Here is a 20,292-nt window from a genome sequence, read left to right on the forward strand (position 1 = left end):
TTTTGATTTTAAAATGACAACCTATACTTAAAATTTCATAAATTAATAAAGCTATTTTTTTAATTATCATTACCTTAAAATTTCGAATTTAGAGCTAGTAGTTTATGAGTTATAGGTATTTAAAGTTTAGATTGGCAGAATCGAGTGGGGTACGGAGTTATCCCGCATAATGTTTGTCCACTACTCCGATTGTCATAACTTTAAATACTTATAACTCATAAATTAATCCTCCTAAATTCGATTTTTATGTATCAACATTTTTAGAAAAATATTCTGCTTTGGAATATGAAATTAAAAAACTGTGTTGCCATTCAAAAAAGTAAAAAACTTAAAAATTATAAGGATAAAAAATATTTAAAAAAAATATTTTTTTAATAAAAGCGTTGGTTTTTAATAACTTAAAAATATGTAAAAAAATATTTTGAAAAAGTCAATACTTTTTTGAATAATGAGTGTTTGATATAAAAATCACCCAGTATATATATTGTTTTTAAATGGTAAAATAAATTATTATCGCTCAGTGACTAAAAAACATTGCTTAGATCTATATATAAATAAGTAAAAAGCAAAAATATTCAACTAATGGTGAAACTATGCTATCTAATTGATTATTAAATATAAGAAAACTTTTAATTCTTATAAACTATTACTGTTGTTTTATTGACATTAAACACTATACCTAATTAAATAGTTACATAAATATTATTAATATTTTGTATGATGTCATTTTCGAAATGTATTGACTATTTCTGACCACTGATTGATGTCGATTTTCGGAATTAATTGGGAATCACAACGTATCAAATCATCCACTGTAGGTACTAAAAATACCCGTTTCTGCATTGTTGTGACATTATTGCTGTTATCGCAAAAGACTCTGGCAAGGGTCACTTTTCTGATTTCTGTCAGTTGATCTTGAATTTAAAAACATAGTTTAATTAAAAATAATTCATTCGAAATATTTCAAATGCACTAACATTCATTGAACGCTTTTGGCAAATCGTAAAAATATCTATCTGCAATTCTCGTCCTTACGAACTGTTCTCTGATGATACACCTCATCGTTGGACCAACCATTGCGTCGTCTTCGTGTTTCTCGAATAATGCACCTACCAATAACTCTATTTTTTTCCAATGTTTGTATTGCTTCAATAATTTTTCAGATGCCTATATATAATATTATACAGGAATAAAGTAAGAAGTATCAGACGATTACATATTTCAAATACGTTTGAACTTACACCTTCCACCATGATTTTGGCTAAATCTTGTACATTTCTTATTGCTTTTAGTCCACAATATTCTCTAAAGTTTGTGTAACTTGGAATACCATGATCGCGGTTTCTTTGTAAATCCAAACTGACAACATCCATCCCAAACAAATTTTCTGGATGAACAGTGTATAAGTAGTTTGTAAGCTAAACAAAATATTTAAACATAATATTATACATAAGGTAGTTAAATAGTTTTAATACAATCTATTCTATGTACATCTTCATTATTTATCTGTAAAAAAAATAAATAAATAAGAAATTACGTCATTTTGATCGTATTTTAAGTACCAACCGTTTTTGTAAATAGCATATCGACTTTTTGTGTCTTCTGTGTAGATAGCCCTCTGACAAGTTGATCCATGTGATTCAATACTAAATAAGTCGGTCGGTTATAATGTTCCTATTAGCGAAATACTTCCGTTGAACTCTCGATCTTCCGCATACAAACTAAACAACGATATCAATACAAATTAATAAATTTGATAATTAATTTTCCGTACAAATACACATCAATGGACATCTCAATATATTTTTATGTTTTTTATAATCGAATTTCAGGTTTGCACAATCTTAGTGTCATAGGCATTTGTAAATGAAATTTAAATCAATATTGTTTATGTAGTAACCTATGATTGGGAATATATTCAAACGACTTCTTAATGAGGAGAAGTAAAAGCCGGTAAAGCAGTATGGAGTTTACTTAAATCAAATATATCAAATACACAGCTATTATGGCATCATGAGTCATTTTTATAATATTTACAAAGAACGAACTGATAAATGTTCAAGCATGTGCCATCGTGCCTCGGCATACATTACAGCGATAAATTAATATATTGTACAACGGCCTAGTTTTTCTATTATTATAAAATTATTTTAAAAATACGCATTGAAAAATTATTACATTGTTTGGAGTTCATATGAATTCATTATGTAAATTAATAAATATTTATGCAAAACTAACATTACAAATGCCATTGGTAAAAAAAATATAGCTTGGAATCTACAGGCTGATTCTTTTATCAAACAACACTTATTATTTCAAAAACTATTGACTTTTTTTTTTTAAATTTTAGACCCATCTTGTTCTAGAGCTATATGTTTTTTTTAAATATTTTCACCTTTATATTTATCAGGTAAACCATTATCAACTTTTGATTTTAAAATGACAACCTATACTTAAAATTTCATAAATTAATAAAGCTATTTTTTTAATTAATCATTACCTTAAAATTTCGAATTTAGAGCTAGTAGTTTATGAGTTATAGGTATTTAAAGTTTAGATTGGCAGAATCGAGTGGGGTACGGAGTTACCCCGCATAATGTTTGTCCACTACTCCGATTGTCATAACTTTAAATACTTATAACTCATAAATTAATCCTCCTAAATTCGATTTTTATGTATCAACATTTTTAGAAAAATATTCTGCTTTGGAATATGAAATTAAAAAACTGTGTTGCCATTCAAAAAAGTAAAAAACTTAAAAATTATAAGGATAAAAAATATTTAAAAAAAATATTTTTTTAATAAAAGCGTTGGTTTTTAATAACTTAAAAATATGTAAAAAAATATTTTGAAAAAGTCAATACTTTTTTGAATAATGAGTGTTTGATATAAAAATCACCCAGTATATATATTGTTTTTAAATGGTAAAATAAATTATTATCGCTCAGTGACTAAAAAACATTGCTTAGATCTATATATAAATAAGTAAAAAGCAAAAATATTCAACTAATGGTGAAACTATGCTATCTAATTGATTATTAAATATAAGAAAACTTTTAATTCTTATAAACTATTACTGTTGTTTTATTGACATTAAACACTATACCTAATTAAATAGTTACATAAATATTATTAATATTTTGTATGATGTCATTTTCGAAATGTATTGACTATTTCTTACCACTGATTGATGTCGATTTTCGGAATTAATTGGGAATCACAACGTATCAAATCATCCACTGTAGGTACTAAAAATACCCGTTTCTGCATTGTTGTGACATTATTGCTGTTATCGCAAAAGACTCTGGCAAGGGTCACTTTTCTGATTTCTGTCAGTTGATCTTGAATTTAAAAACATAGTTTAATTAAAAATAATTCATTCGAAATATTTCAAATGCACTAACATTCATTGAACGCTTTTGGCAAATCGTAAAAATATCTATCTGCAATTCTCGTCCTTACGAACTGTTCTCTGATGATACACCTCATCGTTGGACCAACCATTGCGTCGTCTTCGTGTTTCTCGAATAATGCACCTACCAATAACTCTATTTTTTTCCAATGTTTGTATTGCTTCAATAATTTTTCAGATGCCTATATATAATATTATACAGGAATAAAGTAAGAATTATCAGACGATTACATATTTCAAATACGTTTGAACTTACACCTTCCACCATGATTTTGGCTAAATCTTGTACATTTCTTATTGCTTTTAGTCCACAATATTCTCTAAAGTTTGTGTAACTTGGAATACCATGATCGCGGTTTCTTTGTAAATCCAAACTGACAACATCCATCCCAAACAAATTTTCTGGATGAACAGTGTATAAGTAGTTTGTAAGCTAAACAAAATATTTAAACATAATATTATACATAAGGTAGTTAAATAGTTTTAATACAATCTATTCTATGTACATCTTCATTATTTATCTGTAAAAAAAATAAATAAATAAGAAATTACGTCATTTTGATCGTATTTTAAGTACCAACCGTTTTTGTAAATAGCATATCGACTTTTTGTGTCTTCTGTGTAGATAGCCCTCTGACAAGTTGATCCATGTGATTCAATACTAAATAAGTCGGTCGGTTATAATGTTCCTTTAGCGAAATACTTCCGTTGAACTCTCGATCTTCCGCATACAAACTAAACAACGATATCAATACAAATTAATAAATTTGATAATTAATTTTCCGTACAAATACACATCAATGGACATCTCAATATATTTTTATGTTTTTTATAATCGAATTTCAGGTTTGCACAATCTTAGTGTCATAGGCATTTGTAAATGAAATTTAAATCAATATTGTTTATGTAGTAACCTATGATTGGGAATATATTCAAACGACTTCTTAATGAGGAGAAGTAAAAGCCGGTAAAGCAGTATGGAGTTTACTTAAATCAAATATATCAAATACACAGCTATTATGGCATCATGAGTCATTTTTATAATATTTACAAAGAACGAACTGATAAATGTTCAAGCATGTGCCATCGTGCCTCGGCATACATTACAGCGATAAATTAATATATTGTACAACGGCCTAGTTTTTCTATTATTATAAAATTATTTTAAAAATACGCATTGAAAAATTATTACATTGTTTGGAGTTCATATGAATTCATTATGTAAATTAATAAATATTTATGCAAAACTAACATTACAAATGCCATTGGTAAAAAAAATATAGCTTGGAATCTACAGGCTGATTCTTTTATCAAACAACACTTATTATTTCAAAAACTATTGACTTTTTTTTTTTAAATTTTAGACCCATCTTGTTCTAGAGCTATATGTTTTTTTTAAATATTTTCACCTTTATATTTATCAGGTAAACCATTATCAACTTTTGATTTTAAAATGACAACCTATACTTAAAATTTCATAAATTAATAAAGCTATTTTTTTAATTAATCATTACCTTAAAATTTCGAATTTAGAGCTAGTAGTTTATGAGTTATAGGTATTTAAAGTTTAGATTGGCAGAATCGAGTGGGGTACGGAGTTACCCCGCATAATGTTTGTCCACTACTCCGATTGTCATAACTTTAAATACTTATAACTCATAAATTAATCCTCCTAAATTCGATTTTTATGTATCAACATTTTTAGAAAAATATTCTGCTTTGGAATATGAAATTAAAAAACTGTGTTGCCATTCAAAAAAGTAAAAAACTTAAAAATTATAAGGATAAAAAATATTTAAAAAAAATATTTTTTTAATAAAAGCGTTGGTTTTTAATAACTTAAAAATATGTAAAAAAATATTTTGAAAAAGTCAATACTTTTTTGAATAATGAGTGTTTGATATAAAAATCACCCAGTATATATATTGTTTTTAAATGGTAAAATAAATTATTATCGCTCAGTGACTAAAAAACATTGCTTAGATCTATATATAAATAAGTAAAAAGCAAAAATATTCAACTAATGGTGAAACTATGCTATCTAATTGATTATTAAATATAAGAAAACTTTTAATTCTTATAAACTATTACTGTTGTTTTATTGACATTAAACACTATACCTAATTAAATAGTTACATAAATATTATTAATATTTTGTATGATGTCATTTTCGAAATGTATTGACTATTTCTTACCACTGATTGATGTCGATTTTCGGAATTAATTGGGAATCACAACGTATCAAATCATCCACTGTAGGTACTAAAAATACCCGTTTCTGCATTGTTGTGACATTATTGCTGTTATCGCAAAAGACTCTGGCAAGGGTCACTTTTCTGATTTCTGTCAGTTGATCTTGAATTTAAAAACATAGTTTAATTAAAAATAATTCATTCGAAATATTTCAAATGCACTAACATTCATTGAACGCTTTTGGCAAATCGTAAAAATATCTATCTGCAATTCTCGTCCTTACGAACTGTTCTCTGATGATACACCTCATCGTTGGACCAACCATTGCGTCGTCTTCGTGTTTCTCGAATAATGCACCTACCAATAACTCTATTTTTTTCCAATGTTTGTATTGCTTCAATAATTTTTCAGATGCCTATATATAATATTATACAGGAATAAAGTAAGAATTATCAGACGATTACATATTTCAAATACGTTTGAACTTACACCTTCCACCATGATTTTGGCTAAATCTTGTACATTTCTTATTGCTTTTAGTCCACAATATTCTCTAAAGTTTGTGTAACTTGGAATACCATGATCGCGGTTTCTTTGTAAATCCAAACTGACAACATCCATCCCAAACAAATTTTCTGGATGAACAGTGTATAAGTAGTTTGTAAGCTAAACAAAATATTTAAACATAATATTATACATAAGGTAGTTAAATAGTTTTAATACAATCTATTCTATGTACATCTTCATTATTTATCTGTAAAAAAAATAAATAAATAAGAAATTACGTCATTTTGATCGTATTTTAAGTACCAACCGTTTTTGTAAATAGCATATCGACTTTTTGTGTCTTCTGTGTAGATAGCCCTCTGACAAGTTGATCCATGTGATTCAATACTAAATAAGTCGGTCGGTTATAATGTTCCTTTAGCGAAATACTTCCGTTGAACTCTCGATCTTCCGCATACAAACTAAACAACGATATCAATACAAATTAATAAATTTGATAATTAATTTTCCGTACAAATACACATCAATGGACATCTCAATATATTTTTATGTTTTTTATAATCGAATTTCAGGTTTGCACAATCTTAGTGTCATAGGCATTTGTAAATGAAATTTAAATCAATATTGTTTATGTAGTAACCTATGATTGGGAATATATTCAAACGACTTCTTAATGAGGAGAAGTAAAAGCCGGTAAAGCAGTATGGAGTTTACTTAAATCAAATATATCAAATACACAGCTATTATGGCATCATGAGTCATTTTTATAATATTTACAAAGAACGAACTGATAAATGTTCAAGCATGTGCCATCGTGCCTCGGCATACATTACAGCGATAAATTAATATATTGTACAACGGCCTAGTTTTTCTATTATTATAAAATTATTTTAAAAATACGCATTGAAAAATTATTACATTGTTTGGAGTTCATATGAATTCATTATGTAAATTAATAAATATTTATGCAAAACTAACATTACAAATGCCATTGGTAAAAAAAATATAGCTTGGAATCTACAGGCTGATTCTTTTATCAAACAACACTTATTATTTCAAAAACTATTGACTTTTTTTTTTTAAATTTTAGACCCATCTTGTTCTAGAGCTATATGTTTTTTTTAAATATTTTCACCTTTATATTTATCAGGTAAACCATTATCAACTTTTGATTTTAAAATGACAACCTATACTTAAAATTTCATAAATTAATAAAGCTATTTTTTTAATTAATCATTACCTTAAAATTTCGAATTTAGAGCTAGTAGTTTATGAGTTATAGGTATTTAAAGTTTAGATTGGCAGAATCGAGTGGGGTACGGAGTTACCCCGCATAATGTTTGTCCACTACTCCGATTGTCATAACTTTAAATACTTATAACTCATAAATTAATCCTCCTAAATTCGATTTTTATGTATCAACATTTTTAGAAAAATATTCTGCTTTGGAATATGAAATTAAAAAACTGTGTTGCCATTCAAAAAAGTAAAAAACTTAAAAATTATAAGGATAAAAAATATTTAAAAAAAATATTTTTTTAATAAAAGCGTTGGTTTTTAATAACTTAAAAATATGTAAAAAAATATTTTGAAAAAGTCAATACTTTTTTGAATAATGAGTGTTTGATATAAAAATCACCCAGTATATATATTGTTTTTAAATGGTAAAATAAATTATTATCGCTCAGTGACTAAAAAACATTGCTTAGATCTATATATAAATAAGTAAAAAGCAAAAATATTCAACTAATGGTGAAACTATGCTATCTAATTGATTATTAAATATAAGAAAACTTTTAATTCTTATAAACTATTACTGTTGTTTTATTGACATTAAACACTATACCTAATTAAATAGTTACATAAATATTATTAATATTTTGTATGATGTCATTTTCGAAATGTATTGACTATTTCTTACCACTGATTGATGTCGATTTTCGGAATTAATTGGGAATCACAACGTATCAAATCATCCACTGTAGGTACTAAAAATACCCGTTTCTGCATTGTTGTGACATTATTGCTGTTATCGCAAAAGACTCTGGCAAGGGTCACTTTTCTGATTTCTGTCAGTTGATCTTGAATTTAAAAACATAGTTTAATTAAAAATAATTCATTCGAAATATTTCAAATGCACTAACATTCATTGAACGCTTTTGGCAAATCGTAAAAATATCTATCTGCAATTCTCGTCCTTACGAACTGTTCTCTGATGATACACCTCATCGTTGGACCAACCATTGCGTCGTCTTCGTGTTTCTCGAATAATGCACCTACCAATAACTCTATTTTTTTCCAATGTTTGTATTGCTTCAATAATTTTTCAGATGCCTATATATAATATTATACAGGAATAAAGTAAGAATTATCAGACGATTACATATTTCAAATACGTTTGAACTTACACCTTCCACCATGATTTTGGCTAAATCTTGTACATTTCTTATTGCTTTTAGTCCACAATATTCTCTAAAGTTTGTGTAACTTGGAATACCATGATCGCGGTTTCTTTGTAAATCCAAACTGACAACATCCATCCCAAACAAATTTTCTGGATGAACAGTGTATAAGTAGTTTGTAAGCTAAACAAAATATTTAAACATAATATTATACATAAGGTAGTTAAATAGTTTTAATACAATCTATTCTATGTACATCTTCATTATTTATCTGTAAAAAAAATAAATAAATAAGAAATTACGTCATTTTGATCGTATTTTAAGTACCAACCGTTTTTGTAAATAGCATATCGACTTTTTGTGTCTTCTGTGTAGATAGCCCTCTGACAAGTTGATCCATGTGATTCAATACTAAATAAGTCGGTCGGTTATAATGTTCCTTTAGCGAAATACTTCCGTTGAACTCTCGATCTTCCGCATACAAACTAAACAACGATATCAATACAAATTAATAAATTTGATAATTAATTTTCCGTACAAATACACATCAATGGACATCTCAATATATTTTTATGTTTTTTATAATCGAATTTCAGGTTTGCACAATCTTAGTGTCATAGGCATTTGTAAATGAAATTTAAATCAATATTGTTTATGTAGTAACCTATGATTGGGAATATATTCAAACGACTTCTTAATGAGGAGAAGTAAAAGCCGGTAAAGCAGTATGGAGTTTACTTAAATCAAATATATCAAATACACAGCTATTATGGCATCATGAGTCATTTTTATAATATTTACAAAGAACGAACTGATAAATGTTCAAGCATGTGCCATCGTGCCTCGGCATACATTACAGCGATAAATTAATATATTGTATAACGGCCTAGTTTTTCTATTATTATAAAATTATTTTAAAAATACGCATTGAAAAATTATTACATTGTTTAGAGTTCATATGAATTCATTATGTAAATTAATAAATATTTATGCAAAACTAACATTACAAATGCCATTGGTAAAAAAAATATAGCTTGGAATCTACAGGCTGATTCTTTTATCAAACAACACTTATTATTTCAAAAACTATTGACTTTTTTTTTTAAATTTTAGACCCATCTTGTTCTAGAGCTATATGTTTTTTTTTAAATATTTTCACCTTTATATTTATCAGGTAAACCTTTATCAACTTTTGATTTTAAAATGACAACCTATACTTAAAATTTCATAAATTAATAAAGCTATTTTTTTAATTATCATTACCTTAAAATTTCGAATTTAGAGCTAGTAGTTTATGAGTTATAGGTATTTAAAGTTTAGATTGGCAGAATCGAGTGGGGTACGGAGTTACCCCGCATAATGTTTGTCCACTACTCCGATTGTCATAACTTTAAATACTTATAACTCATAAATTAATCCTCCTAAATTCGATTTTTATGTATCAACATTTTTAGAAAAATATTCTGCTTTGGAATATGAAATTAAAAAACTGTGTTGCCATTCAAAAAAGTAAAAAACTTAAAAATTATAAGGATAAAAAATATTTAAAAAAAATATTTTTTTAATAAAAGCGTTGGTTTTTAATAACTTAAAAATATGTAAAAAAATATTTTGAAAAAGTCAATACTTTTTTGAATAATGAGTGTTTGATATAAAAATCACCCAGTATATATATTGTTTTTAAATGGTAAAATAAATTATTATCGCTCAGTGACTAAAAAACATTGCTTAGATCTATATATAAATAAGTAAAAAGCAAAAATATTCAACTAATGGTGAAACTATGCTATCTAATTGATTATTAAATATAAGAAAACTTTTAATTCTTATAAACTATTACTGTTGTTTTATTGACATTAAACACTATACCTAATTAAATAGTTACATAAATATTATTAATATTTTGTATGATGTCATTTTCGAAATGTATTGACTATTTCTTACCACTGATTGATGTCGATTTTCGGAATTAATTGGGAATCACAACGTATCAAATCATCCACTGTAGGTACTAAAAATACCCGTTTCTGCATTGTTGTGACATTATTGCTGTTATCGCAAAAGACTCTGGCAAGGGTCACTTTTCTGATTTCTGTCAGTTGATCTTGAATTTAAAAACATAGTTTAATTAAAAATAATTCATTCGAAATATTTCAAATGCACTAACATTCATTGAACGCTTTTGGCAAATCGTAAAAATATCTATCTGCAATTCTCGTCCTTACGAACTGTTCTCTGATGATACACCTCATCGTTGGACCAACCATTGCGTCGTCTTCGTGTTTCTCGAATAATGCACCTACCAATAACTCTATTTTTTTCCAATGTTTGTATTGCTTCAATAATTTTTCAGATGCCTATATATAATATTATACAGGAATAAAGTAAGAAGTATCAGACGATTACATATTTCAAATACGTTTGAACTTACACCTTCCACCATGATTTTGGCTAAATCTTGTACATTTCTTATTGCTTTTAGTCCACAATATTCTCTAAAGTTTGTGTAACTTGGAATACCATGATCGCGGTTTCTTTGTAAATCCAAACTGACAACATCCATCCCAAACAAATTTTCTGGATGAACAGTGTATAAGTAGTTTGTAAGCTAAACAAAATATTTAAACATAATATTATACATAAGGTAGTTAAATATTTTTAATACAATCTATTCTATGTACATCTTCATTATTTATCTGTAAAAAAAATAAATAAATAAGAAATTACGTCATTTTGATCGTATTTTAAGTACCAACCGTTTTTGTAAATAGCATATCGACTTTTTGTGTCTTCTGTGTAGATAGCCCTCTGACAAGTTGATCCATGTGATTCAATACTAAATAAGTCGGTCGGTTATAATGTTCCTTTAGCGAAATACTTCCGTTGAACTCTCGATCTTCCGCATACAAACTAAACAACGATATCAATACAAATTAATAAATTTGATAATTAATTTTCCGTACAAATACACATCAATGGACATCTCAATATATTTTTATGTTTTTTATAATCGAATTTCAGGTTTGCACAATCTTAGTGTCATAGGCATTTGTAAATGAAATTTAAATCAATATTGTTTATGTAGTAACCTATGATTGGGAATATATTCAAACGACTTCTTAATGAGGAGAAGTAAAAGCCGGTAAAGCAGTATGGAGTTTACTTAAATCAAATATATCAAATACACAGCTATTATGGCATCATGAGTCATTTTTATAATATTTACAAAGAACGAACTGATAAATGTTCAAGCATGTGCCATCGTGCCTCGGCATACATTACAGCGATAAATTAATATATTGTACAACGGCCTAGTTTTTCTATTATTATAAAATTATTTTAAAAATACGCATTGAAAAATTATTACATTGTTTGGAGTTCATATGAATTCATTATGTAAATTAATAAATATTTATGCAAAACTAACATTACAAATGCCATTGGTAAAAAAAATATAGCTTGGAATCTACAGGCTGATTCTTTTATCAAACAACACTTATTATTTCAAAAACTATTGACTTTTTTTTTTTAAATTTTAGACCCATCTTGTTCTAGAGCTATATGTTTTTTTTAAATATTTTCACCTTTATATTTATCAGGTAAACCATTATCAACTTTTGATTTTAAAATGACAACCTATACTTAAAATTTCATAAACTTAAAAGGCTATTTCTTCAATGAATTTTTACGTTTAAATTTTTATTTTTCGTTAATCCGTTTACAAGATATAGCCTCCCAAAGTTGGGTGGTGTTAGTGTGTAATAGGTGTATGTTAGGTGGTATTTACACACAAACACCATATGAGTGTTGTTTGATAAAAGAATCCCTCTCTATATTATATTATATTAGATTTGTATTTAATGACTAGGGTATTCAAAATTCCTAGTTTCCTACCAATTTTTAATAACAGCGTAACTCGTATATGAATTATATATATATATATATATATGTATCAATGTATAATACAAAAGCTATAGATAGTTTTGAATGTATAATTTGTTTTTTATACGATTATGATATGCAAATCGAAATTTTCACATAAATACATTTTTGTTGGATACTATGCATTTAAAAAATTAATTTATCAACCAAATGGGAATAATCAAAATGGTATAAGTCGATTTTATGTTAACAAAGATATGAACGAGTTAAGTTAATTAAAACAATGAACTAAAAATTTAAGTTAAAATAACTAAACTTTTTACATATTAACTCGTTAATCCTCTGCCTTTTAAAAATTAACAAATTATATGATTGTTTATGTTGGCTTTAGAAGTGAGCCGATAAAGTACAAAAAACTCAGTATGGCACATTTGTCCAATCCAGCATTAACTAAATTTGTTCATATTTTAATTATTAAAATCATCACCACAATATAACCAACAAAAACACAAAAACATTGACAATAATATTCTAAAATACTGTTTACACAAACCTAATGGATTCGCTAATCATGGAATTAGCGAACGGTAATATAGCGGTCGCGAAACTGTTGCTAACGCTTGGGTCAGTGCTCTCGTTGTACGCGTTACTGTACCCATTCGTCGACAGTTCAAGTCCGTATCGCCTAATAAAGTTTTGACCTAGCAGCGCTGGCAACCATTCGGCGTACGTGATGTGCTGTATGCACGCTATCACAATTTTCCTAGCCTCTTGAAAAATACGTTCGTCGTCCCAATGCGGGTTGACTTGGGACAGCAGTTTGGCCAACCGATTATGTTCCCTCATCCACAAAGTGTACATCACCGTCATTTGGGGCAGCTCGTTTGCCCGATTATCGCCAGTCTTATAGCACGTGCCACTGCCAAACTGGCACGCGTTCGAATCGACAACTTCCAGTGGCAAATACTGCGGCTGTAACGTGTCACATTGTTTTTTGTTATAGCACCCCATGTTCGTCAACAATTGTCCATCCGACTTGGTCCTCAACGACCACGTCCGTTTCGCCGACGTACCGTATACCATCGACCCATCTAAATAATGAGTAGCTTGATTCATCTGCGAAAAATTGGTTACAAATATAATTTGTATGATTTATTTTAAATCCGGAAGGTCTGTTGTGAATATTTAATAATGTTATAAAATTGTGCACCTCACCATTTACATAATTTTAGTTATTGAAATAAACATAATATAATATACGTTCATCGTTATAGGATTATCTTATACAATTCTTACTTGTTCCCTGGGACCAAAAGTACAATCGGACCGTACTGCTGGCACCGAGCGCACGTAGTTCATGCACCGAATTATAGTGTTTGGCGTAAGATTCTTCATGTTATAAAATGGATCACCGTCCTCTACCACTATTTGCATGCACAATTCGTTAGTGTCTCGAGGAGATAGATTCAGTCCGTTACGATCACAACAGTTCACTGATTTGTCGCTTTTCACTATACATTTAATATTCGTAAGCATGCATTAATTACTGCAATTAATCAATGTATATGGTTATGTAGTAATAATCTTACTCGTGCCAGAAATTGCTGTATGTGACAGATCGTGGCCTATAAAAATCGTCCAGTACGCCATCGTCATTGTTTTGAAGTCATCTGGTGAATTATCATCGTTGACTAGTGCTACACTAAGCTTTCTTGCATTGGGCGGTGAATGAATTGAATAATGATCCGAAACACCTGTGTAAACAATTAATAAAATCTTAGAATAAAATCGACATATGTAAATCTTAAAACAATATTATTAAGAAATATTACTATATAAACTATTAGCATAGGCGGGAAACAGCAAACGTTTATAAGGTGTAGTCGCCTTTCCTGAAGAGGAACGTTTTAAATTGTTACAAGAACCATCAGGACTACGGTAGTTCATGTTCATTCTTATACACGCAGTTGCATTGTAATACATGGCCAAACACTTGTGACCCGAGGAAGTCTTGTCTAGTTTCACTTTCGATATGTCTTTGGCACATTGTTCTTGACTACCAACATAGTAACTGAAATGATCATTTAATTTATTCATATTAAATTTATTTTTTTTTACAGATTTATAATATGTATGTATTGTGTGATTATACTTAGGACAGTAGCTTCTAATTATATAGTCCGAAGCTTTGGTAATAATTTCGGCATTCCAATAAACTGAATATCCTTCTTCGGAAAGCTGAGAATTGATCAGTTGTCCATGAGGCGGGCTTCCTATATCCATACCAATATATTGACCAAGATCATGATTTCCGAAACTGCTGGCTTGATCAATATATTTTTCTAATTCTCCGATTTTGATATTTTGGTACCAGTTTCCTAAGGTTATCAAATTCAAAATATGTAAATGTACAAAACAACAACTAAAATTACTATTCATACCTTTACAAAACGAAGGTGAGAATACCAACAAACAGATTAACAGATTTATAGATATCGAGGAATTCATTCTGCTAATAATTATCAGCTGTAATCATCAAAGCAATATGTATTATTTTATTAATCATAATTATAATTTTGAATATTAAATACAAATTATTATATTATTAAATTAAATAAATAATATTGATTGCATTAAAATACATTTACCAATTATCATCTACTTCTCATGAACTAATCACTATAACATATCAGCTTGTTAAATTTTTTAGAATTTTTTTTTATTCAAATGATTTTAATATAATAAACACTAATCATTATTATTTATATGTCATATTAAGAACTAATTACTTTCGTTTATTAAATTTAGTGAATATTTGCGTCTGATAAAATGTATTAATATAGCTGAATTGATGCTATTAACTATGATTCTATGTTTTGAATAATGAGATTCCTATGAATATTTTAATACACAATACAACTAATATAGTAATATAAATAAGTATGAATAATATACTATAATAAAAAATAAAAATTGATATTATTTTCTGTTTTTACAATCTTTATTCATCGACTTTAGTTTTAATTTAGTTTCATTAGTCCTATAGGCATAAACAATGCAAATATCCTTCGCGTATACAATATTATCTTTTTACCATTTCAGCTGTTTACAAAAATTTAATTTAATATTGATGTGTTTTAATTATATAATAACATGACATGATATTAACATAAATAAATGTTTAAGTTTCTACGCCCCTCCCCCCCAAAGCAACACTATACCACACTACTATATTATTACAATAAGTTCAATGTAAACTTTTTTTTTTTTTAGTAATAATTCTCTAATGTTAATCGAATTCGCACATTTTTATTTGGTATCTAACTACCAATCCGTTATTATTGTATAAACTATACTATAATGTTGGATATTTAATTTTAAATTTAATAGATATATTTAAGGCCTCGTCTGCTGTTTGTCCTACCATAACTGATATCAAATTCTGGACAGTCAATATTACTTATTATTCTATAAATGAACGTTTGGTACTCACCGTAAATAAAATTGTTTTGTTTAATATACGAATTTTATTCTGTTCTATTCTTTCCGTTGGCTGCTATCGTGCGATTGAATTTGTATTGATTGTATCGTTAAGGCACTAAAAGTACTCGGCTAATAACTGAAATATTTTAACACCTCGGGTTTATCGATTCGTTATCGAGGTATGACCGAGATTTCAGAGTGCGTTTTAATAACTGGTTTTGTTTCTTACTGACTTCGGCCCAGTGGTAGCGGCGGCGCGACGATCCGACGCAGGGGGGTATAACTCTATACGGTGGGTCTGATATACACTTTTAAGACACGCGCCATACCAACGTAATATATGTCGCGTACAATTATAAATATTTGCGTGACGGGTCATTCTGTTTTTGCCGTTCCAGCACTCGGCAGTAATTTTGTTTACATCTAGTGACGCGTCATCGAGTATCGACATAACCACATAACGCAACGCCATAACGGTTTTACTAATTTTTCAAAACTGTTCCGTTTTAACGATTTTCAATTTAACTTGCTTTTGTTTTTAATTGTTAAATTAATAGTTTTGGTGAATAATTGTTACTGTTTCGCCATGCCGTCAAATAGTTGTGTTGTGATTGGTTGTGACACCAAATACACTGACAAAACTGTTCTTCGTCATAGGTTTCCAAAAGAAAAAAACACATTTGACGCTTGGGTGAAGAGATCAGGAAATAACAAATTATTAAATAAACCAATTGACATAGTTTATAAATCTTTTGTTATGTGTGATAAGCATTTTGAAGAAACTTGTAAAAGTCCTGGATTTAAAAAGTTGATTACTAATTCATTGCCAACTCTGAATTTACCAGGTAAATATATTATTTTAAGTTTATATAATATGTTGAAATTTTCAATATTTTGTAATATTTGTTTTTTTGTTTATATGTTCTATAGTGATATATGTTTTGTCAGCCTAAATGTTCTTACTTCTTAGTTATTCCTATAACTTAAGATAATAAGATATCTACGTATTGGGTGCATATAGCCAATACTTGACATCAGTTTTAATCAAACGGTTGAAATCAAGTATAAAAATTAAAAAAATGAAGGTATCAATTGCAGCCCAAGTCTTCAGTCAGCGTGTTGGAGCAATCATGAAGAGAATGGCCATAATGACAAACAACTCTAACTTCACTGGTAAGCTATATATATATTTGTAACAAACCATTTAAAAACATGAAACAATATTATTTTCAACTTATGTTATTGCTTGAACAATTAATGTTATTTTTCATTTTATACAGTACTTATAGTTTTTATTAATTGTTATAGAATACAAAGGCATTGACTCTGGGGCAGAAGATACTGGCCAATTATGCCTATTTATTGACAACCTTTTTGACAGTGCCAACGGAAATGTGATCAAGCCTAGCCCAGGTAAAGAGCTTAGTAGTGCAGTAACATTAAATTCACCTCATTGGAAGTTTTGGCCAAAATGTCTTGATGTCCTAAGTACCATGAAGTATGAAACAAATAAATCAATTCCATCAGTTTCAAATTGGACAAGAACTATTAAAGGAATGCAGTTAATTTGTAAAAGACTATTGAAAGATGGTTTCAAGTATGTTTTACTTAGAAATTTCAACCAGGACCCTATTGAAAACTTTTTTGGTTCAATAAGAAGTCATGGAATACGAAATATTAACCCAACCCCTGCGAACTTCATTTCTTCTTTTAAAGCTCTTGTTATTAATAATTTTACATCTAATCATTCCGTTGGTGCAAACTGTGAAGACGACGACTGCGATGGAGTCTTAGATAATTTAAAAGAATTTTTATTCAATGAAATACCAATTGAATCTGTTGTTGAAGAAGCTGATTGTAATGACCAATTACAAACTACTTTAGTGTCAATGCCACCCAATAACGATAATATTATAACCTCTGGCAGTAGAGCTTATGTTAGTGGGTGGATTATTAAAAAAGTAAAGCAATTGACTAAAAATTGTTCTACCTGCATTTCAAAACTTTGTGCTACTTATCCTTTGGATGAACATTTTTTAATTCAAGAACGCCAATATTCACAATGTCACTTATTTTACCCGGATAAAGAAACAATAGATGTGTACAGTTTGATAATAAATCTGTTTAATTCTAATTTCCATAAGTATGTATATAAAAATAATGCATTTGGTGAATTGTATTCATTTGTTTCTCAGAATGTGCCTATCCAAAATTTAGTTTGCAGTGAACATGATTTATTTAAAATTTTTCTCAAAACAGCTTGTAAACTATTAATTTATTCCTATGTAAACCATATAAATCGTATTTTGAGTAAAGGAGAAAAAAACAACTGCACTTCTGATCCTATAAAACTTGCTGCTATTTCTTATCATGATAAATATTCAAAAAAAAAAAGGGTTTTGTTACGGCAAAATGTTAATTATGTATAGACAAAATTATTGCATTAATTTACCTTTAGCAAATACCTCTGTATTAAATTAATTGTATTTTATGATAACAATGACACAATGTAAAAAAATAGTAAATAATTAGTTGTATTTTGAACTAATATTTTGATGTTTTTAATTAAATATTTACGTAGATATTATTATGTATAAATCTATAACCCTGACAAAAATTATGTTTGTACTTTGTAAATAATTGTATATATTCTAATATTTTATGACAAAAATTATGTTTGTACTATGTAAATAATTGTATACATTTTATGTTTTATGACTTAATAAATATTTATTGACATAATGAATTGAGTATATTATTTTATTTTATTTAGAATATTTGAAAATTTTATTCTTAATTTTTAAAATAATTTCCATAGCAATTATATCGATACAATAGTATAAATATCGATATTCTATCAGTAATATCGATGGTTGACAATCGATTGTTTAGTAATTAAGACAACCGTCGGGAGCGCTAGTATCGAACTTAGTATCAAAACGTTTCACGGGAGTCGCCTTTCTATTTAATCTCTTTTCTATGATCCGACGTCGATAATCTGATGCTTGTGGTCATACGAGTGGTTGGCCATGCCTGGGCGCGTATTATCGAATCATCAGTTAAGTATTGTAGTGAACAGACACACTACAGAGGCTAACCAGTTTCGGACACTATCAGTTAGTATTCTGAAATACGCTGCCGGGGCATCGGCGAACAAAGAGCATATTGTGTTCAAACCCACCCTACTACAGGTAACCAATACTACCACTACATTTTCCAAACAAACACATATAAGTGTATAAATGAATCACATATTTTATAAGAATTTCGTTCGTTCGGTTCACGAAACTGACACGGTACGCATAGGGTTGCCAACAGTCCAGGTTTCGATTGGAAAGTTTAGATTTTCTGGTTCCTGTTCAGTGTATGACTGTACTGTAACAAAGAGTAGTACTTAATTAATATACAATAACTTTATTTATTATATATTTATTCAATTAATTTACATGTTTTATATACTTTTACTTATACATTCTACTATCAGAAATATAGTAAAAAAAAAAAAAAAAAATATAATTAAAAAAAAATTATTTATAATTATTATTTATTTTATCATAAATAAGTTTATGACAATCATAAAGGTTAGGTTTTCGGTAGGTGTCCAGTTTTTGAGATTATAAAAGTTGGCAACCCTAGGTACCGCACCGACCTGTCTACTACCTTATAAACAACCATCACGAATGACTACAATGCGACACCGTCGACTCTTACCCCCATGCCCAAGTGGACGAGTACCGGCCGCCGGCGACCTGGCATCTTATGTACGACCGTGACCAGTGGTTTGAAAATATATTATGAAAATAATAAAATATTTGGATTGGTTTTTTTTTCGAAGGCCAAACAATTGGACAGTTTTCCGCGACGGAACGTTATCGCCGTGTATAATAATGGTGCAGTAGTGCACGCAATCGCTGTGCACATTTGTACAGTATACAAATTAAAACAAGTCCGAAACACGCATCCCGCGTTATAATGGAATCGATTTGCACATTACAAAACTATAATTACATCATAGACAAATGTAAAATGTCAATAATTTTCTAACTACACAATATCATACAATCGACTATTGATAATTCGAAGTTGACGGGACTGTTGAAAAACTTTATACTACCGAGAGTTCGAATTGTTGAGTAGTTGAACGTACCGAGAGAGCAAAAAAAAAATTCTAATTACTGAGAGTTTAGAAAAAAATTTTTTTTTAGTTTTGTAAATAATTATTAATTATTTCTGCAAATCAGATGGTACATATTATATACATATACAGGGTGGTTCTTTTATCAAACAAAACTCATTATTTAAAAAAGTATTGACTTTTTTTTGTCAAAATTGCAGATTTACACTCTTCTTGAATTGTTTATTTTTTTTATATTTTCCACCCTTATATTTATTAGATAAACCTAACCTATCAAC

At 28.5% G+C, this 20,292-nt stretch overlaps 1 protein-coding gene and 3 pseudogenes across 1 annotated transcript; all 4 read right to left on the reverse strand.

Annotated features, from left to right (window-relative positions):
• Positions 1–723: 723 nt before the first annotated feature.
• Positions 724–16,070, reverse strand: LOC149062796 (immunomodulatory peroxidase-like). The gene is made up of 10 exons (XM_089215886.1): positions 15,890–16,070; positions 14,549–14,922; positions 14,229–14,452; positions 13,986–14,150; positions 13,693–13,907; positions 12,950–13,512; positions 11,271–11,424; positions 10,946–11,122; positions 10,682–10,871; positions 724–914 (listed from the first exon to the last, which is right to left on the reverse strand). Exons 2-10 carry the CDS (start codon positions 14,902–14,904, stop codon positions 724–726), a joined length of 2,235 nt encoding a protein of 744 aa, XP_089072012.1. The 5' UTR covers positions 14,905–14,922; positions 15,890–16,070.
• LOC149062797 (peroxidase-like) lies at positions 3,151–4,164 on the reverse strand (annotated as a pseudogene).
• Positions 5,577–6,590, reverse strand: LOC149062798 (peroxidase-like; annotated as a pseudogene).
• LOC149062799 (peroxidase-like) lies at positions 8,003–9,016 on the reverse strand (annotated as a pseudogene).
• Positions 16,071–20,292: the final 4,222 nt, after the last annotated feature.

This window comes from Diuraphis noxia, unplaced genomic scaffold (assembly GCF_037042655.1).
Source record: "Diuraphis noxia isolate RWA-SAM2 unplaced genomic scaffold, SU_Dnox_SAM2 contig0001, whole genome shotgun sequence".
Taxonomy (NCBI): domain Eukaryota; kingdom Metazoa; phylum Arthropoda; class Insecta; order Hemiptera; family Aphididae; genus Diuraphis; species Diuraphis noxia.